Here is a 16,745-nt window from a genome sequence, read left to right as displayed (position 1 = left end):
GGGGCGCCTGGCTGGCTTAGTCGGTTAAGCGTCTGACTTTCGCTTAGGTCATGATCTCGCGGTTCGTGGGTTCGAGCCCCGCGTCGGGCTCTGTGCTGACAGCCAGCTCAGAGCCTGGAGCCTGTTTCAGTCTGTGGCTCCCTCTCTCTCTGACCCTCCCCTGTCCACGCTGCCTCTCTCTCTCTCTCTCTCTCCTAGTAATAAAAAAATAAAAAAAATAAAAAAAAAAAAAAGGATCTTTGGCTTTTGCCCTTTGAAACTTTTTGAGTTGCTCTCAGCTATTCAGTCTTCCTAGTCAGTTCATGGGTAAGCCGTGAAACATGTGAAAAATCGAAATAAACCCTGAGGTAGATTCTTACCTTTGTAGTCATTTCTTTTTCTAAACACCCCAAACCCCCTAAACATCCTGGAGTTGCTTTTTCTCCCAAATGTGCTGGGTAAATTTGCAGAGATGTACTGAAGTCTGCATTGTGACGTAGTTGTAATTTTAGTAACGGACGATGAGAACATGAACAGTGTGGCTGCTGTCCCACAGAGTCTGGTGCTGACAGTAGTTATGGCGCGGACTTCCCGCCTTGCCCAGCAGTTGGTTTGGCCTCGTGTGCGTCACTGCACGTGCTCCTCACACAGCCATTTTATCTTTCCATAAGTGCTAGTTACTACTTCTATCTCTGTTTTACAAATGAGAAGCCTGGAGTTTAGGGTGGTGTAGAAGCCGATCCAAAATCAAACAGCTAAAACAGAGGCTCAAACCAAGGTCTGAAGCCAACATCCACACTCTTAAGCCCTTGGCATGTTGCAAGCGATAATTTTTTCTTCTCTAACTACACATTTTTTGTAGTTGATAACCTTGTTGAGATATGAGCACAAGATAAACAAGATTTGCCTTTTTTGGTTTATAATGGCTCAATAAAAAAAAAATCTTTCCTATTTGAATGGATCTTTAAGCTCTGTGGCTTATGTTTGCCTGCCTGGGGGGGTGGGGGGGACGGGGGCAGGATGTAGGGCTATGTTTGGGAAGCAGTAAACATTTTTTTGTCCTGACGAAAACCATATACCCTAACTCACCACAGACTGAGTAACTCTGCTTCCAGGAGTTAGGAGGGCAGTAATTCATGTACTCCTAACGTGAAACGAAGGATGAGCAGGACTTTGGCATCATAAAGTATACGCGTTTGTCTGCATGGTAGACTGAGAAGAGTAGTTTTAGATGCAATGATTTCGCATTTAACCTTTTCTTAATTTGCTGTAAAAAGTCAGATTGATAATTATAAAGCTATATCTTGGTACATAAAATTTTCTAAATGTTCTCTTGCCCTTTTGTGGTAAATTATTGCATCATTTATAATTGTTCAATGTCATAAGAGATTTCTAAGAGAACTTGCTGCAGCTGTTCTAAAGAAACAGTTAATCTAGACCCTTATCATCTGGTAGTTTGTTTTACTTCTTTCATTGGAAATTGACCTCTGGTATGTGGGACAAGAAAGTCTTGATGGAATACTCACTTAGCTGGTAATTACGAGTAGAATTCCTTTGATATTCCATCTCTGGAGAAAAGAGACTGCTGTGCTGGGTGAGACAGCACAGTTTCTTTCGGAATTTTTTTAGAGTTTTAAGTCAGTATTGGCTTAAGAACCCGTTTCAGGTGGAATGTCCTGAAGTTTCTTCAGCAAGCATTGTCATGGACATTTATTCCTCTCGTTGGTCCAGCCAAGCTCAGCTTCCCAGGTGGCCAGGTGTGGTGTGGCACTTCTGATGCGGCTTATGTCTCCAGCCCCGAGTGGATCGGCAGGACGTGTTTTCTGGACCTTACCTGGGGTTCTGTCACCCATTACGTGTAACACGGAAGGTCTCGGAATTAGAAACATCTTAATCTATCTGAAGGCATTTGTAGTTAGATTTTGCTCCTTTCTTTCTGAATATTTTTCTTAATTATGAGCACATTTGATGTGTTAAATAGTATTGTGAATGGAACAGAAGTGTTAACGGTGGTTGTAGATTCTGACTGTCCTATTCATGTCCTTCAGGGATTCTAAAGTCACCAAAAAAATTGAACGAAAGGACTGAGCAGTGTAGTATCTAGATGTTCATTTTTGTAAGTTAACTTTTCCCTTCTCCTGTGTCTGTTCCCAGGTAGTAGACAGATGATAATAAGAGTTCTCGAGTTGCTTGCAGAGGATATGGTCCTTATTGGTGAAGCAATTTCAGCAGACATCTGGGATGACAGCAGCCTTTTTGCTATAGATATGGTGAGAATCCGTGTTTCCTTTGGGATATGATAAATAGTATTTTATTTTATTTTGGTCTTTCTGAGCTGGTTTTATTTTCTTGCTAGTCTTTGAGAGGTTTCTTTCAGATACAGTATGTTTCAGGCTTATTTGTGCATTCTGGAGCAGGCCATTTCTCTAGAAATTCTGATTACTGTAATAAATAAGTTTTTAAAAAAAAACTTTTTTTATAGCTTATTTATTTTTGAGATAGAGNCTGGTTTTATTTTCTTGCTAGTCTTTGAGAGGTTTCTTTCAGATACAGTATGTTTCAGGCTTATTTGTGCATTCTGGAGCAGGCCATTTCTCTAGAAATTCTGATTACTGTAATAAATTTGTTTTTAAAAAAAACCTTTTTTTATAGATTATTTATTTTTGAGATAGAGAGAGACAGAGCATGAGCCAGGGGAAGGGCAGGGAGAGAGGGAGACACAGAATCTGAAGCAGGCTCCAGGCTCTGAGCTAGCTGTCAGCACAGAACCCAGTGCGGGGCTCGAACCCACGAACCATGTGATCATGACCTGAGCTGAAGTCGGACACTTAACTGACTGAGCCACCCAGGCGCCCCTTTAATAAATTAGGTTTTGATTCTGGTTACCTGTAATGGGGAGATGTATATCAAGATCAAAAACAGGCCAGTGGGGTACTTATAGCAACTGTGATATCATTTTTTCTTTTAGTAATTGAACTAGGAAATATATATTTAAAAAATATAAGTTCAGATTGCTATTTCTCTGATTTTAAACTTGTATTTCTTTGCTTCTGTGTGTATTGTCACTCATAGAAAGTCTTAGTTCTTAGCAATATTGACCTAAGTGCTTATGAGCTTAATGTTCAGCATGTGCTAAGTAATTTCAGAATGGCAATGTTAGTATCACTATGATCAATAATGGATAAAGTTCAAGATTTCTTTGAAATTCTTTTTAAATTAGACTAAATCTCATTAAGAATATACAGTCAAAAAATTGTGCCTTGAATTCACTTGAAAGAATTTTCTGTTACCAATTGATTATACAGTTAGATTTGTTTTAATTTGATTTTACTTTTGGGAATTGTTTTCTCCTCAGCAACACGTAACTCAGAGGTGGTTCTCTGCCATCTTGTTTTCTGGTTCATATTTCCCGTTTTTATTTTAGTTTTTACAAATGTGAGCAAGTAAGTATGTAGATCTTACTGCTCTTCCCACCTCTTACATAAAAGGTAGTAGGTTATATATGGTTTTACATCTTATTTTTATAACTTAAAAATACATCCTGTGTGCATGCAATAATAGTATGGAGATTTTTCCAGGACACAGGTGGACGTATTCATCGTTCCTTTATTTGCCCAGTCTCCTACTGATGGACGCAATTGCTAATATAGTTATGTGATGGGAATAATGTGCATATGTCATTTCACGCATGTACATGTGTGTCCTAGGGTAGATTTAGGTAGGATCGCTCTGTCAAAAAGGTTGTCAGAGGGAGAGTGGATATGGGGACAGGCAGAGTGGGTACCGGCTTCTAGTTATGGAATATCTAAGTCACGGGGATGAAGGGCACAGCATAGGGAACATAACCAGTGATATTGTAATAGCATTGTGTGGTATGGGATGTAGCTACACTTGTGAGCTTAGCATCAGGTATAGAATTGTGGACTCAGTGTATTGTCCACCTGGAAACTAAGTGTAACATTGTATGTCAACTATACTTCAGTTAAAAAAGTAAATGAATTTTAATTGTAGATCATTTTGCATTTTCCTCTTCAGCTATACCAGTGCATTCACTCTCCAGCAGTTTATTAGAAAGTGTTTTCTGCTATACACTCAGCAGCAGGATTTATGGTCAGACCTCAGATTTTTGCCATTCTGCTACGTGATAGATGATATGTCAGTGTAGTGTTAGGAAAGTTGAGCACCCTCTTGTAACTTTAAGGGTCATTTTCATTTCTTTTTCTGTGAAAAGCCCTGGCATTTATGCACTTTTCTCTTGGGTCATTGGTCTTTCTTCTTTTAACCAATTTCCGTGAGCTCTTTATATTTTAAGAACATTGGCTTTACAGGACAGGTTGCAATTTTTTCCCTTCCATATAGATTTTTTTGACTTTCCAAATGATGCTTTTTGACTGTGCAAAAGCTTTATTCCTTTGTTTATTTTTATGTAGCTGTCTTTATCAGTTCCTTTTAAAAGAATTGGTTCTGGATTTTGAATCATAGTTAGATTTTTTCCACACCTTGGGAAAAATGTGCTATATCTATTTCTTGAAGTCTACATTTTTGTCTTTCAAAAGTATTTTTCTCATATAGATTTTGCACATTTCTTATTTATTCATATATATGTGTGTGAATATATATTTATGTGGGTGTTTAACAGCTTTATTGAAGTATAAATGACATACAGTAAGCTGCACATATTTTTTAAAATTAAAAATTTTTAAGTTTTGTTTTTTTTTTTGATAGAGGGAGACAGAGTACAAGTGGGGGAGGGGCAAAGAGAGAGGGAGACACAGAATCCCAAGCAGGCTCCAGGATCTGAGCTGTCAGCAGAGAGCCTGATGTGGGGCTCCAATCCACAAGCTGTGAGATCATGACCTGGACCGAAGTTGGACACTCAACCAACTAAGGCACCCAAACACCCCAATTTTTTTTTATTTTAGAGAGAGAGAGAGTGCATGTGTGAACTGCAGAGAAGGGCAGAGGAAAAGAGAGAGAATCTTTTTTTTAAACTTTTAAGTTTTTTAGAGAAACAGTGCGACTAGGGGAGAGGGGCAGAGGGAGAGAGAGGGAGAGAGTCAGGAGAGAGAGAGAGAAAAAAATCTCTGTGGATGTGAAGCTTAATCCTACAACCCCAGGATCATGACCTGAGCTGAAATCAGTCAACTGACCGAGCCATTGAGGCACCCCTTTATTGTTTATTTGTTTGTTTTGTTTAGAGAGAGAGAGCATGAGCAGGGGAAGGAGCAGAGAGGGGGCGGGTATCTCATGCAGGCTCCATGCTCAGTGCAGAGGNTGGATGTGAAGCTTAATCCTACAACCCCAGGATCATGACCTGAGCTGAAATCAGTCAACTGACCGAGCCATTGAGGCACCCCTTTATTGTTTATTTGTTTTGTTTTGTTTTGTTTAGAGAGAGAGAGCATGAGCAGGGGAAGGAGCAGAGAGAGAGAGGGGGTATCTCATGCAGGCTCCATGCTCAGTGCAGAGCCCAACACGGGACTTGATCTCACGACACTGGGATGATGACCTGAGCTGAAATCAAGAGTCAGACCCTCAACTGACTCAGCACCCCACATGGCCCAGCGCCTCTTTAAGTTTTTTGATATATTTTAGCATATAAATACACTCATGATAATAGATTAGTTTGCATTTTCTAGAATTTTGTATGTATGAACTCATATGCTTTTTTGTTTTATTTTTTTCTTTCAGTAGGATTACTTTGAGATCTAGCCATGTCGTTGTGTGTGTCAGTACTTCATGTTACTACTGGATGCCTTGTTCCTTTCTATTTGTATTTCAGTAGGGAGGATAATATTGGAGAGTATGGATTTACTTTTTTTTTTTTTGAAAGAAGTGTTTTGATTAGGCATGACTGATCAACATGTATACAGGAACCTCAAAAATGCTCTGCTACAGTATTATTTTCGCAGATCTGTAAACTATGGAGGATATCTCCATGTAATTGGAAACCATACCCTCGTTTACATTTCAGTGTATCACAAACCATTTTTCATTTTATATATTCTGTTTTAAAATTATCGTCTGAATCCTTTGAAGGACTGATATTCTATCTTTTCTATTAAAGCAAAACTTATTTGTCACAAAAATATATATTGGTTTCTATAGTTGCCAATTTTTTCCTCTTTATGTGATTTTGACTAAGGTCGTTGTTTTATTACACTTTGTAAATAGAGATTAGAACATAAAAAGCAAAATACTGATACTTAATACCAAGACCCATGTGTGAAAAACTCAGACCTTGATGCACACACACATACAACACACACACATGCACACACACACGTCTCTTGAAAAGAGAAACACGTATTTTACAGTAGGTTTAATACATTGTTTCAGGTACTTCAATGTCTTTACCCATTAGATAGGGATGACAGTTCTTAATCAATTTTTCGTTAGTCCTTAGGGTTATCATAAGGACTATTTGGTAGTACTTTTAGAAGATTTTCACATATTGAAGGTTTTCAACAAGTGATTTTTTTTTCTTAGAAGTGTGAAGAATGTTTTATCAGTTGCTTCTTAAATTAACTTAAGTTTTCTTGGCCAGAACATTTATCTGTAAAAGTTAGTCATTCACTTTTAACTTTTGGCTGCTGATGTTTTATGATTCAAGGAATTATTTTTACTTTAAAGGTTAAATCTGTTGTAGAAGTGCCAGTTGGTATGATAGAAATGTTAAATAAAACAGTACTGCTTAAAATTATATCTAATTCACTTTACTAGTTTAAAAGAATAAATGCCTCATAGGAAAAGAATCTCATTCCTTTGGGCATATGTTAATAAAAGCAAACAATAGAGTTTCTTAATGTCCCTACTTTTATCAAGTTTAAAAAGAAAGGTAGAATCAGTATTTTTGTTGAGTCATTAAAGGAACAAAATAATACATGTGTTGCTATCAATTCAGAAAGTAAATATCTGAGGATATGTAATCAAATCTCTAGACCTTCCACATAGTGCTTATAGCAGTCTGGGACTCCATACCTCAGTTATGTAGGCATAGTCAAAGGAGCCTGCCCACACCTCACATTGAATGTGTTTATTTCCCTCGAAGTAAATAAAAGAAAAATATTTTTACTGAACTTACTTATATTTTGTTAAGATAGAAAACTTATCTTAAGTACTTGTAAAGGTTAGGTTGACCTAAAGAATGTGATTCCTTCATTGCTTCGCTTTGAATTCAAGCCTGTTTTTATTCATTCACATGGTAAATTCAGTTCAGGGAACGAGGATCTTTGCCTCGTGCCCTGTAACCCCAGACTCCTGGGGCTGTGTTCTGTTCATGTTTTGCCTTTCCCTCTCTGTGGCTCCTGTCACTGCAAAGTCATGAAAAACAGTCTTTTCTCCTTCTTTATGCCTCATTGCTTCCACATTCCCGTCTGACCTGCTGGTAACTTAGCTAGTCAGGCATGTTGAAGAATTGCCGGTTGGAATTTAGTGGGGCTGAACGCGTTGTGAACACATCCCGAGAGAAGGGCGTTGTACCCAGTAGCGGCTCACTGAGGGCAAGTGAACCAGAGTGTGAATTTCTAACTGGGCGAGTGGAGCCCCTAATGAGCATAGGCCTTCCCTGCTGCTGCCACCCGTCCAGAGATGTGATGTTAGTTCACCAAACGTTCACATGCTCGGCACTGGGGGTGCGAGATGAACAAGAGCTGTTCTTTCCACTCTCGTGGGAGGTAGTTACTAGTTGGTGGCACTAGTAAGACAAGAAGTAAGCCTAGAGGAGTGACAGTTCACCAGGGATGCAGGATAGCACTTCCCCTGGGGTGGTCTCTGTGTTTATGAAGTCACTCAGTCTTCACGACCCTCTCACGTAGATAGCACATGCTACAGAGGAGGAAATGAAGCTGCTGCTTTTTCAGAGTCACTTTAGGACTCTACGTTTTTAATCCTGTTTTATTGCCAAGGATACCACGACAACAGTCCCAACTTAGAATCTCAGGGAAGGCCTTTTTGTAGATCATGACTGAACTGAGTCTTAAATTGTAAGGAAGATTTGGGTCAGCAAATAAGGGTAGGGCTTTTATCTGGCAGGAGGGAGGGAATGACACAGAGGAAATCATAGTGCTCACTCGTGGTGAGGGGGAGGTCTGGTGAGGGCAAGCAAGCAACAAGACCGCATACAACTCAAGGTGGAAGAGACGGGAGAGACACTGGTCTGCTACAGAGCCTGCTCTTAGAGGGCGTTCTTCTTGATGCTGAGGATGTTGGCCTCCCTTCTGAACGCAGGATGAGCTTGGTCTTCTGCGGGAGAATGCCTGCTGAGGTTTGCACATGCTGAGGTGGTGGGCCGTGGTGGTGGGGCACGGAGATGGTCCGAGATGGTGGGTGCAGTGTTGGAGAGCAGTGGTGGTCTGAGATGGTGGGGCGCGGTGGTGGTGGGGTGCAGTGGAAGGGAAATGCGGAAGATGAGGCTGAGATTGTATCAGCATCCAGGTAGATGCTTCCCAGTATCTACCACTTACTTTATAATGTGTGGATAGAGGAGAAATTGTGTTTACACTATAAATTCTGTTTTATCGAGACTGTTTGGAATATATTGCTAATCTGATTTAATTCTCCACCTTCTTTTCCTAAAAGCAATGAATATCCTCTGAAAACTGGCCCCTCTCCCCCTCCATCAACTACTTCATAGCCTTTTGAACATTTTTAGCCCAACAGATTAAAACTGTGGACTAGTTTCTGTTGCTTTTTAATCCTTTCTTTTCTTAAAACATTACCGCTCTCCCTTTTTTTTTTTTTACTTAGAAAAAATGCTGGAAATAGTGAAAATTGCAAGCCTGATTCTTTTTTTTTTTCTTTTTTCCTTTTTAAATCCAAGTTAGTTAACATATAGTGTAATAATGACTTCAGGAATAGAATTTGGTGACTCATCACTACATATGACACCCAGTGCTCATCCCAAAAGTGTCCTCCTTAATGCCCATCACCCATTTAGCCCATCTCCCCACCACATCTCCCTCCATCAACCCTGTTTTTTTTTCTGTATTTAAGAGTCTCTTATGGTTTGCCTCTCTCTGTTTTTATCTTATTTTTGCTTTTGTTTCTATGTTCATCTGCTTTGTTAAAAAAAAATTTTTTTTTTATGTTTATTTCTGAGAGAGAGAGACAGAGCATGAGCAGGGGAAGGGCAGAGACAGAGGGAGACACAGAATCTGAAAGGCCCCAGGCTCCCAGCTGTCAGCACAGAGGCCGAAGTGGGGCTCGAACTCATGAGGCACAAGATCATCACCTGAGCAGAAGTCGGACTTAACCCATGGAGCCACCCACACACCTGCATCTGTTTTGTTTTTTTTTTTAATTTTTTTTTTTAATGTTTTATTTATTTCTAGGAGAGAGAGAGAGACAGCGTGAGCAGGGGAGGGTCAGAGAGAGAGGGAGTCACAGACTGAAACAGGCTCCAGGCTCTGAGCTGGCAGTCAGCACAGAGCCCGACGCGGGGCTCGAACCCACGAACCGCGAGATCATGACCTAAGCGAAAGTCGGACGCTTAACCGACTAAGCTACCCAGGCGCCCCATTCTGAGTTTATTTTTGTGTGTGGTGTAAGAAAGTGGTCCAGGTTCATTCTTCTGCATGTTGCTGTCCAGTTTTCCCAACACCATTTGCTGAGGAGACTTTTTTCCGTTGGATATTCTTTGCTGCCTTGTCCAAGATTAGTTGGCCATAAGTTTGTGGGTCCATTTCTGGGTTCTCTGTTCTGTTTCATTGATCTGTGTGTCTATTTTGGTGCCAATACCATGCCATCAATGATTACAGCTTTGTAATACAGCTTGAAGTCTGGAATTGTGATGGCTGCAGCTTTGGTTTTCTTTCTCAGTATTGCTTTGGCTATTTGGGGTCTTTTCTGGTTCCATACACATCTTAGGATTGTTTGTTCTAGCTCTGTGAAGGATGCTCATGTTATTTTGATAGGGATTGCACAAAATGGATTATTACAGTACTTTGTTTTTATACTATTTTGAGAAGCATTCAATTCATCTTTGGACTTATTAAGGTTATTTGAAACAGTTTACAAGTAAATAGACTTTTTAGAAAAAGCTCTGTAATATGGAGATCTTAAGTTAATGTTCATTAATTCAAATTGTAAATTGTCAAAGTAAATGTTGAATAACATATATTGTTTGTAAGTATATAAAAATATTTTAATGGAGAAGTGCTACGTGGAAGAATGGTATGTCAATATAGTAATATTGTCACTGTGTTTCTAGTTTGTTTTTTTGGGGGGGGGCTGGTAGTTATTAATATAATGGCCTCTGGTTTAACTTTTATTAATTTTTAGATTTTTTTATTGGGATTAGAGAAGGTAGCCTTAAATATATAATTAAATATATATTAAATATATTAATTTTTGAGGAACTGCCATATTGTTTCCATAGTAACGGCACCGTTTTACATCCTTACCAGCAAGGCACAGAGGTTCCAGTTTCTCTGCATCCCCAGCACTTATTATTTGTCTCTTTTGTTTTTTTGTTTCAAGTTTCTGTTTAAATTTTAGATAGTTAACATGTACTGTGATACTGGCTTCAAGAGTAGAATTTAGTGATTCATCAGTTACATGTAACACCCAGTGCTCATCCCAGCACGTGCCTGCGTTAGTGCCCATCCCCCATTTAGCCCATCCCCTTGTCCCGTCCCCAACTCCCCAGTGTGCCTCCAGCCACCCCTCAGTTTGTTCTGTTGTGAAGAGTTTCTTATGGTTTGCCTCCATCTCTTTTTTTTCCCTTCCCCTATGTTCATTTGTTTTGTTTTTTAAATTCCACATGTGAGTGAAATCATATGGTATTTGCTTTCCTCTGACTGACTTATTTTACTTCACATAACACACTCCAGCTCCACCCATGGTAGTAGCCATCCCAATGGAGGTGAAGCAGTATCTCATTGTAGCTCAGATCTTTAATGTAATATTTTTAGGCTTCATACCTTTTAATTTGCTTCCAATATATTTATTCTGGAATGAAAAAATTTCTGGCATACATTTTTATCCTGAGTTTACAGAGGATTTCCTATTTTTGTTTTCATAGATCCTCAGTGGAGAGGTGAGAGTGAGGTCTCTCTCCACTGCTCCTTTGTTCTGTCTTCCCGGTGCTGTCCTTTTACCAGCTAGTTTATGGACGAATGTTAGCACATAGAGTTGTATTTTTTTTTGTTTTGTTTTGAAATTTTTGTTTAATGTTTATTCATTTTTTTTTACAAATAGTTTATTGTCAAGTTAGTTTCCACATAACACTCAGTGCTCATCCCCACAAGTGCCCTCCTCCATGCCCATCCCTCCTCCCCCCCCACATCCATCAGTCCTCAGTTTTTGTCAGCATTCAAGAGTCTCATAGAGATGTATTTTGATCTCTATTGTTGGGATTTGCAAGTTAACTTTCTGTATACCTGCCACTGTGTTAAGCATACAATAAGCCCAGTACATACTTTGTGAGAGATTGACGTGCTGATTTGGAACTTAGAACAATGAAGCATGAGAAACAGGAGGAATTTATGCTTCACTAAACTTTTGTATTTATTTTTATTATTACAATTCATATTAAATACATAAATGTTAGATTAAAAAACTTGGTGTGCCTGTTATTCACTTGTGGTGTTCTAAATGATCTCAGCAGGTAAAGGTGATTCTTATAGGGAGGAGGAAATTTTTGTTTGGGTTTGTTTTGTTATTCAGTCATAATATTTTAAATTACTCTCTGTGAAATTTTCCATACTGGCTCCTGAAACTGGTTGTTTCCCTCTCTCATGTTTAAATGTATACAGAAAGAGAAACTGCTCATGGTGCTAGCGTCCCTAGGAGATGCCGTGTGCCACCATAAGAGCGGTGTCAGTTCGGACCAAGCGGAGGCCGTGCAGGTGCATCACCGGATGGCCTTTGTGAGCACGTCCCTGTTCGCGGTCCGAGCGCTGCAGACGCTTCTCCCTGTGGAGAAGGTGAGGGGGGGTCATGTTGCTTGTGGTTTACCAAATGTTACGAGTAAGTGTTCGGTTGTAAACTTCCTCTGATCAGTTAATGATTTATAAAGATGATATTGGAATTGGAGTAATGGAGAAAGACTGACATATTTGAACACTTTTGACAAATCGTTTGGTAGAAAGAAAACATTAATTCTAAAAACAATTCTTTTTTTAGGCAACTTCTTAAAATTGTAGTGTAACATGTTTGGAAAAGTACACAGTTAAGTGCATTTTTACAAAATGAATGTATCTGTTTAAAAAGTGACCACCACCCCAGAACGTGAAATAGAATGTTACCTGCATTTCAGAGGTCTCTTCCCATCCGTTACCCCTCATTCTTTTGTCCAAGCTAAACTTCTCCTTTCTGACTTCCTTCACTATCGACCAGTTTGTCTGTTTTTCAATAGTACATGAATGGAATTACAAGGAATGTACTTGTTGAGGATTTTTTTTTTTTGAGATTCATCACTTTTGTTGCTTGTAGCAGTTGTTTGTTATATATGTTAAAGATGATTTTAGTAGGTGTACGTATTTCTCTTAAATCTTTTCATGAGTGGGGTTTTAAAGTTTATTTATTTGTTTTGAGAGAGAGGAAAAGAGACTAGAGGAGGGGCAGAGAGGGAGACAAAGAACCTAAAGCAGGCTCCAGACTCTGAGCTGTCAGCGCAGACCCCAATGCAGGGCTTAAACTCACGAACTGTGAGGTCACGACCTGAGCCAAAGTTGGATGCTTAACCGACTGAGCTACCCAGGCACCTTATGACTGTATTTTTAAATAGAAGTTATATCTCTGAATTTAAATGTTAGTTGTAAAACATCTCAAATGATTCATGCACATGGGTTTTGTAGTGTACTTACTGCAAAAAGACAGGTGGGCATGTCTCAGTGAAGGCGTAGGAGAGATTGCTGCAACTAAGGAGCTATTTCCTGTGCCTTTTTTTTTTTTTTTAATATTTTTTTATTTATTTCTAGGAGAGAGAGAGACAGCGTGAGCAGGGGAGGGTCAGAGAGAGAGGGAGTCACAGACTGAAACAGGCTCCAGGCTCTGAGCTGGCAGTCAGCACAGAGCCCGACGCGGGGCTTGAACCCACGAACCACGAGATCATGACCTAAGCGAAAGTCGGACGCTTAACCGACTAAGCCACCCAGGCGCCCCTCCTGTGCCTTTTAATGTCTTTTGTTATAAACGTTTGCCCTTTTTTTCTAGAATTCTGCATGGTATATAGACTCCCATTTTTTTACATTTACATTTACATATGTAATATATTATCAAGTTATCTGGGAAAACAAGAACAAAACATTAAATTTTAAATTTAATATTTTGCTGTAGAGAAAAGAGCATTACTTACTCTATTAATTTTAATTTTTAACTTTTATTCATCAGTCATTATGTTTCTGAAGAAATTTTCTGTTTTGAGGAAATTTTCTAATGTCTAAGCATTATGAATTGAAGAATTCCAGTCATGCAAGACTGTAATTGCATTTAAAATATGGATATCTCACTTTACGTAAGAATATATAGCTGAAAAATTAGTAGTGCTACGTTAACTTGTTACTAAGTATTACAGATTATCACCTTATAGGTTGAAGTATTGATGGAAAACATCAGTTATACCATATAATTTTATTTATTGTTTTTGGCGATAGATTTTTTTTTCATCTGTACTTGTTTGGGCAGGAATCAATTAAAGCAGAAATCAACAGTTTATTTTATTTTGAGTTACTTCAATGCTAGAATAAAATAAAGCCTCCGTGTATATTTTACCTTTTGAAGTTAGTTCTTTTTTATTTATTAGTTTTTGTTTTTGAAGGTAAATCACTATCTGTCAATTTGGTACCTTTCTTAAATACATAACTTGCCACTTTATTAGAATAGAAAATAAGGCCATGGAGGAGACTGTGATTAAGGTATTGGTTTATAGATGGCTATAATTGCTTTCATTGATAAACTAAGAACTTTAAAATCTTATTCCATTACTGTTAAATTTCTTTCAGTTTATATGAATAGAAGATTATGCTGCCCTCTGCCTGTTGCTGGCCCACCAAAAATTGAAATGCGGTTTGGATTCTAAAACTTCCAACCTGGAAAGTGGTTTTTAAATATTTGTGTTGCCACCTGCCAGATACTTAATTTGGAAGTTGGAAAATGATAATGTGAATCTTTGTAGAGATTTCTTAGATTTGAAAGTTTGAAAGATAACTGTGAGGGCCTTTTTGAAATGGGTAATTATTGGTTTGAAAAGATTTTGAAAAATACCTATCATCAGGCTAAAATGATGAATTGGTAATCTTATGAAAAACAATCTGGTTGGATAAATCAATTTGGTGAAAAATAAGAGCTAAAACTATTGGCTGTGTGCTCAAAGCAGCATCCAGAACATTGTAGGACCCTTTGGGACTCTTTCTAAGCCAGCAGCCTGCGGATGCAGAATTTATATCCCAAGCCTCTGATTGTTTCACTGAGATATATATATCCCTAATAATTTACGAAAGCTGATAGATTCAGAGCATACTTCTTAAAGTCTAATGTGCAAACAGATCACCTAGAGATCTTGTTAATGAGATCTTGCACATTCTGATCCATTAGTTCTGGAGTAGGACTTGAAAGTCTGCATTTTCAGAAGCCCTTGGGTAATGCTGTGCCTTCTCTGAGTGGGAAGGTTCAGAGAAAGCAATGTTATGTCCCTCCTGCCGCACCCCCACACCCCCTCCCCCCCAGCATTTGAGATAGTCTTGCTGATTCTTTTTTATCTAATAGTGGTGATAGATTTGCCCTGAAGCGTCTTCACTTTTAGTTCTGACTGACACGTGACTGATGCTGATATATGTAGGACGGCTGTCTTCAGTCTTTTGGCTGTCATCAGTCCAATGGGCTGTGCTGGGATTAGACTTGAGACTGTCGCATGGTGCTTTGAGCTGCTGACATGATGAGGTTTCAGATGTAGGTAATGAAGACGTCAGAATTTCTTAGAAATGAGGTGAGAAGAAAGAAAAGAAATTAATGTTTATTATGTGACACTGCTGAACATCAGGTCAGTGCTTAATTCTCACTTCAGACTCTTAATTCTCTGACTAGAGTCAGAGAAAGAGCTTTTTAAACTAGAACCTAGTGCCTTTGGAGTTAGATCCATGAGGCTTTAATATCTTAGCACAGTGCCCAGCTCCCAAAGTCTCCTTTGCTAATTCTTCTTTCTCTTCCTAACCTTTGAAAGGAGTAAAACCCGGGACTGACCCATTTGTGGTCTTTAAGTACCATGTTTGCTGACACCTCCTTGGTTCATAGTTCCAGACGACATGTGTCACCTGAACTGCAAACTCAGATTCAACATCCTTCGACATCTTCACTTGGCAACAGTCGATATTTCCAACGTCACACGTCTCAACCCTAATTCTGCACTCCTCTGTTCTTCCTACAGCCTTCCCTCCCTGGAGGAGAGCACCTTCGTTCTTCTGGCTGATTGTTGGTCAGGCAGAACGAACACTTAGAGTCGTCCTTGATTCCTGTCATGCACACACACCTAGATCCAGTCCCTGTGCAAAATCTGTCATTTCTTCCTTGACGTCTGTCTGGAATCTGAACACGTCTTGCCATTTCGTCTGTTGTTACCTGGGTTCGAGGCACCTTTCTTGCCCGGGTTGTTACGGCAGCTCTCACCCCTGCCTGTTCCATCCGCTCCTCCAGACTGCTCTTGGGACTTGGTGAAATCTCCCAGTGCTTCCCCAGGGCAAGGGGCAAGTCTTAAGGTGACCCGGAGCCCTGTCTGATGTGTTCACCACTACTCCCCCCACCGTCCCTCAGCGGTAGCTGTGCCAGCCCCTTGTCTCTGGGCTTTTGTACTCGCAGTTCCCTCTCTTATGGGTGCTTTTCTGCCAAAGAGCCACATGTCACTCTATCAGAGAGGCCTTCCCCTACTGCTCGGAGTAGTGGCACATCCCCACCCTGTTTCCTGCTGTGTCCCGAGGGTCTGGGACGCCGCCTGGCATAGTGTAGGGAACACAGTAGGTGCCCAGCAAGTATTTGCTGAGTGAGCAAATGGTAGGTGAGCAGATAATCTACTTTGCCTCTCTTTTTCCCTTCTAAGAGAAATCTTCACAGAATCATGAAATTTCTCTTGATTTTCTAATAGCTGCTGTCTTGATAGTTGGGTTTTATTTCATGCTCATATAAAACTAAAAATTTGATTCCTATAATTTCTGATATATATTTGGCAATTTAATTTAGAAGCATCATTTAGCTGATTCAGCCCTTAATCTTAGATTTTCAGGCAGTTAATAATTATTCTTAAAATAGGATATGCATGAAATAAATGGTGACCAAACCTGCCCTTTAATAAAGACAGCATTTCAGCCAAAGAAGTAAGCTCTGCAAAAGGATTTTCTCCAAACATTGAATTTTTAATCCTGTTTCTTTAATTGACTCAGAATCCTGACACCAGATTCAAATAATTAAAAACCAGAACCCAAACAAACAGTTCTTTCAATTTTAAATCAATTGATATAGGGTTATAAAATGTATAATATTTCATTTGGGCTTGTTGATTTTATACTAATTAAGGGTCATTCCTCTCTGAGTGTTTAGAACTATTTAAGTATTGTTGAATTTCCTGTCTCCCCTCTAAAATATGAACGAAACAAAAAATCACTTTCTGTTCAAATCAGTCTATAGTTGTGTATGATTTAGTGTTACTCAGTTCAGTGTGTAGTTAATAAGCCCTGGGTTATGTGTGCAGCTTCGGTGAAGTGCTCTTGTTCTCAGGAGTTTATTGCATTATTCTGCAGATTTATGTGCACAGCATGAAATACCTAGATCACAAA

The 16,745-nt window shown here is 39.2% G+C and overlaps 1 protein-coding gene across 1 annotated transcript in view; it reads left to right on the top strand.

The window, feature by feature from the left end:
- Nucleotides 1-16,745, top strand: part of RTTN (rotatin) — a 165,538-nt gene that overhangs the window by 14,499 nt on the left and 134,294 nt on the right. Inside the window, exons 10-11 of the mRNA XM_077752674.1 lie at nucleotides 2,134-2,249; nucleotides 11,736-11,906. Of these exons, the coding sequence (XP_077608800.1) occupies nucleotides 2,134-2,249; nucleotides 11,736-11,906 (287 nt within the window). The remainder of the gene's footprint in view (nucleotides 1-2,133; nucleotides 2,250-11,735; nucleotides 11,907-16,745) is intronic.

Source organism: Crocuta crocuta, unplaced genomic scaffold, assembly GCF_008692635.1.
Source record: "Crocuta crocuta isolate KB4526 unplaced genomic scaffold, BGI_CrCroc_1.0 scaffold101, whole genome shotgun sequence".
In the NCBI taxonomy this organism is placed as follows: Eukaryota; Metazoa; Chordata; class Mammalia; order Carnivora; family Hyaenidae; genus Crocuta; species Crocuta crocuta.
The sequence above is the reverse complement of the archived record's forward strand: the minus strand, read 5'-3'. Positions and strand labels throughout refer to the sequence as shown.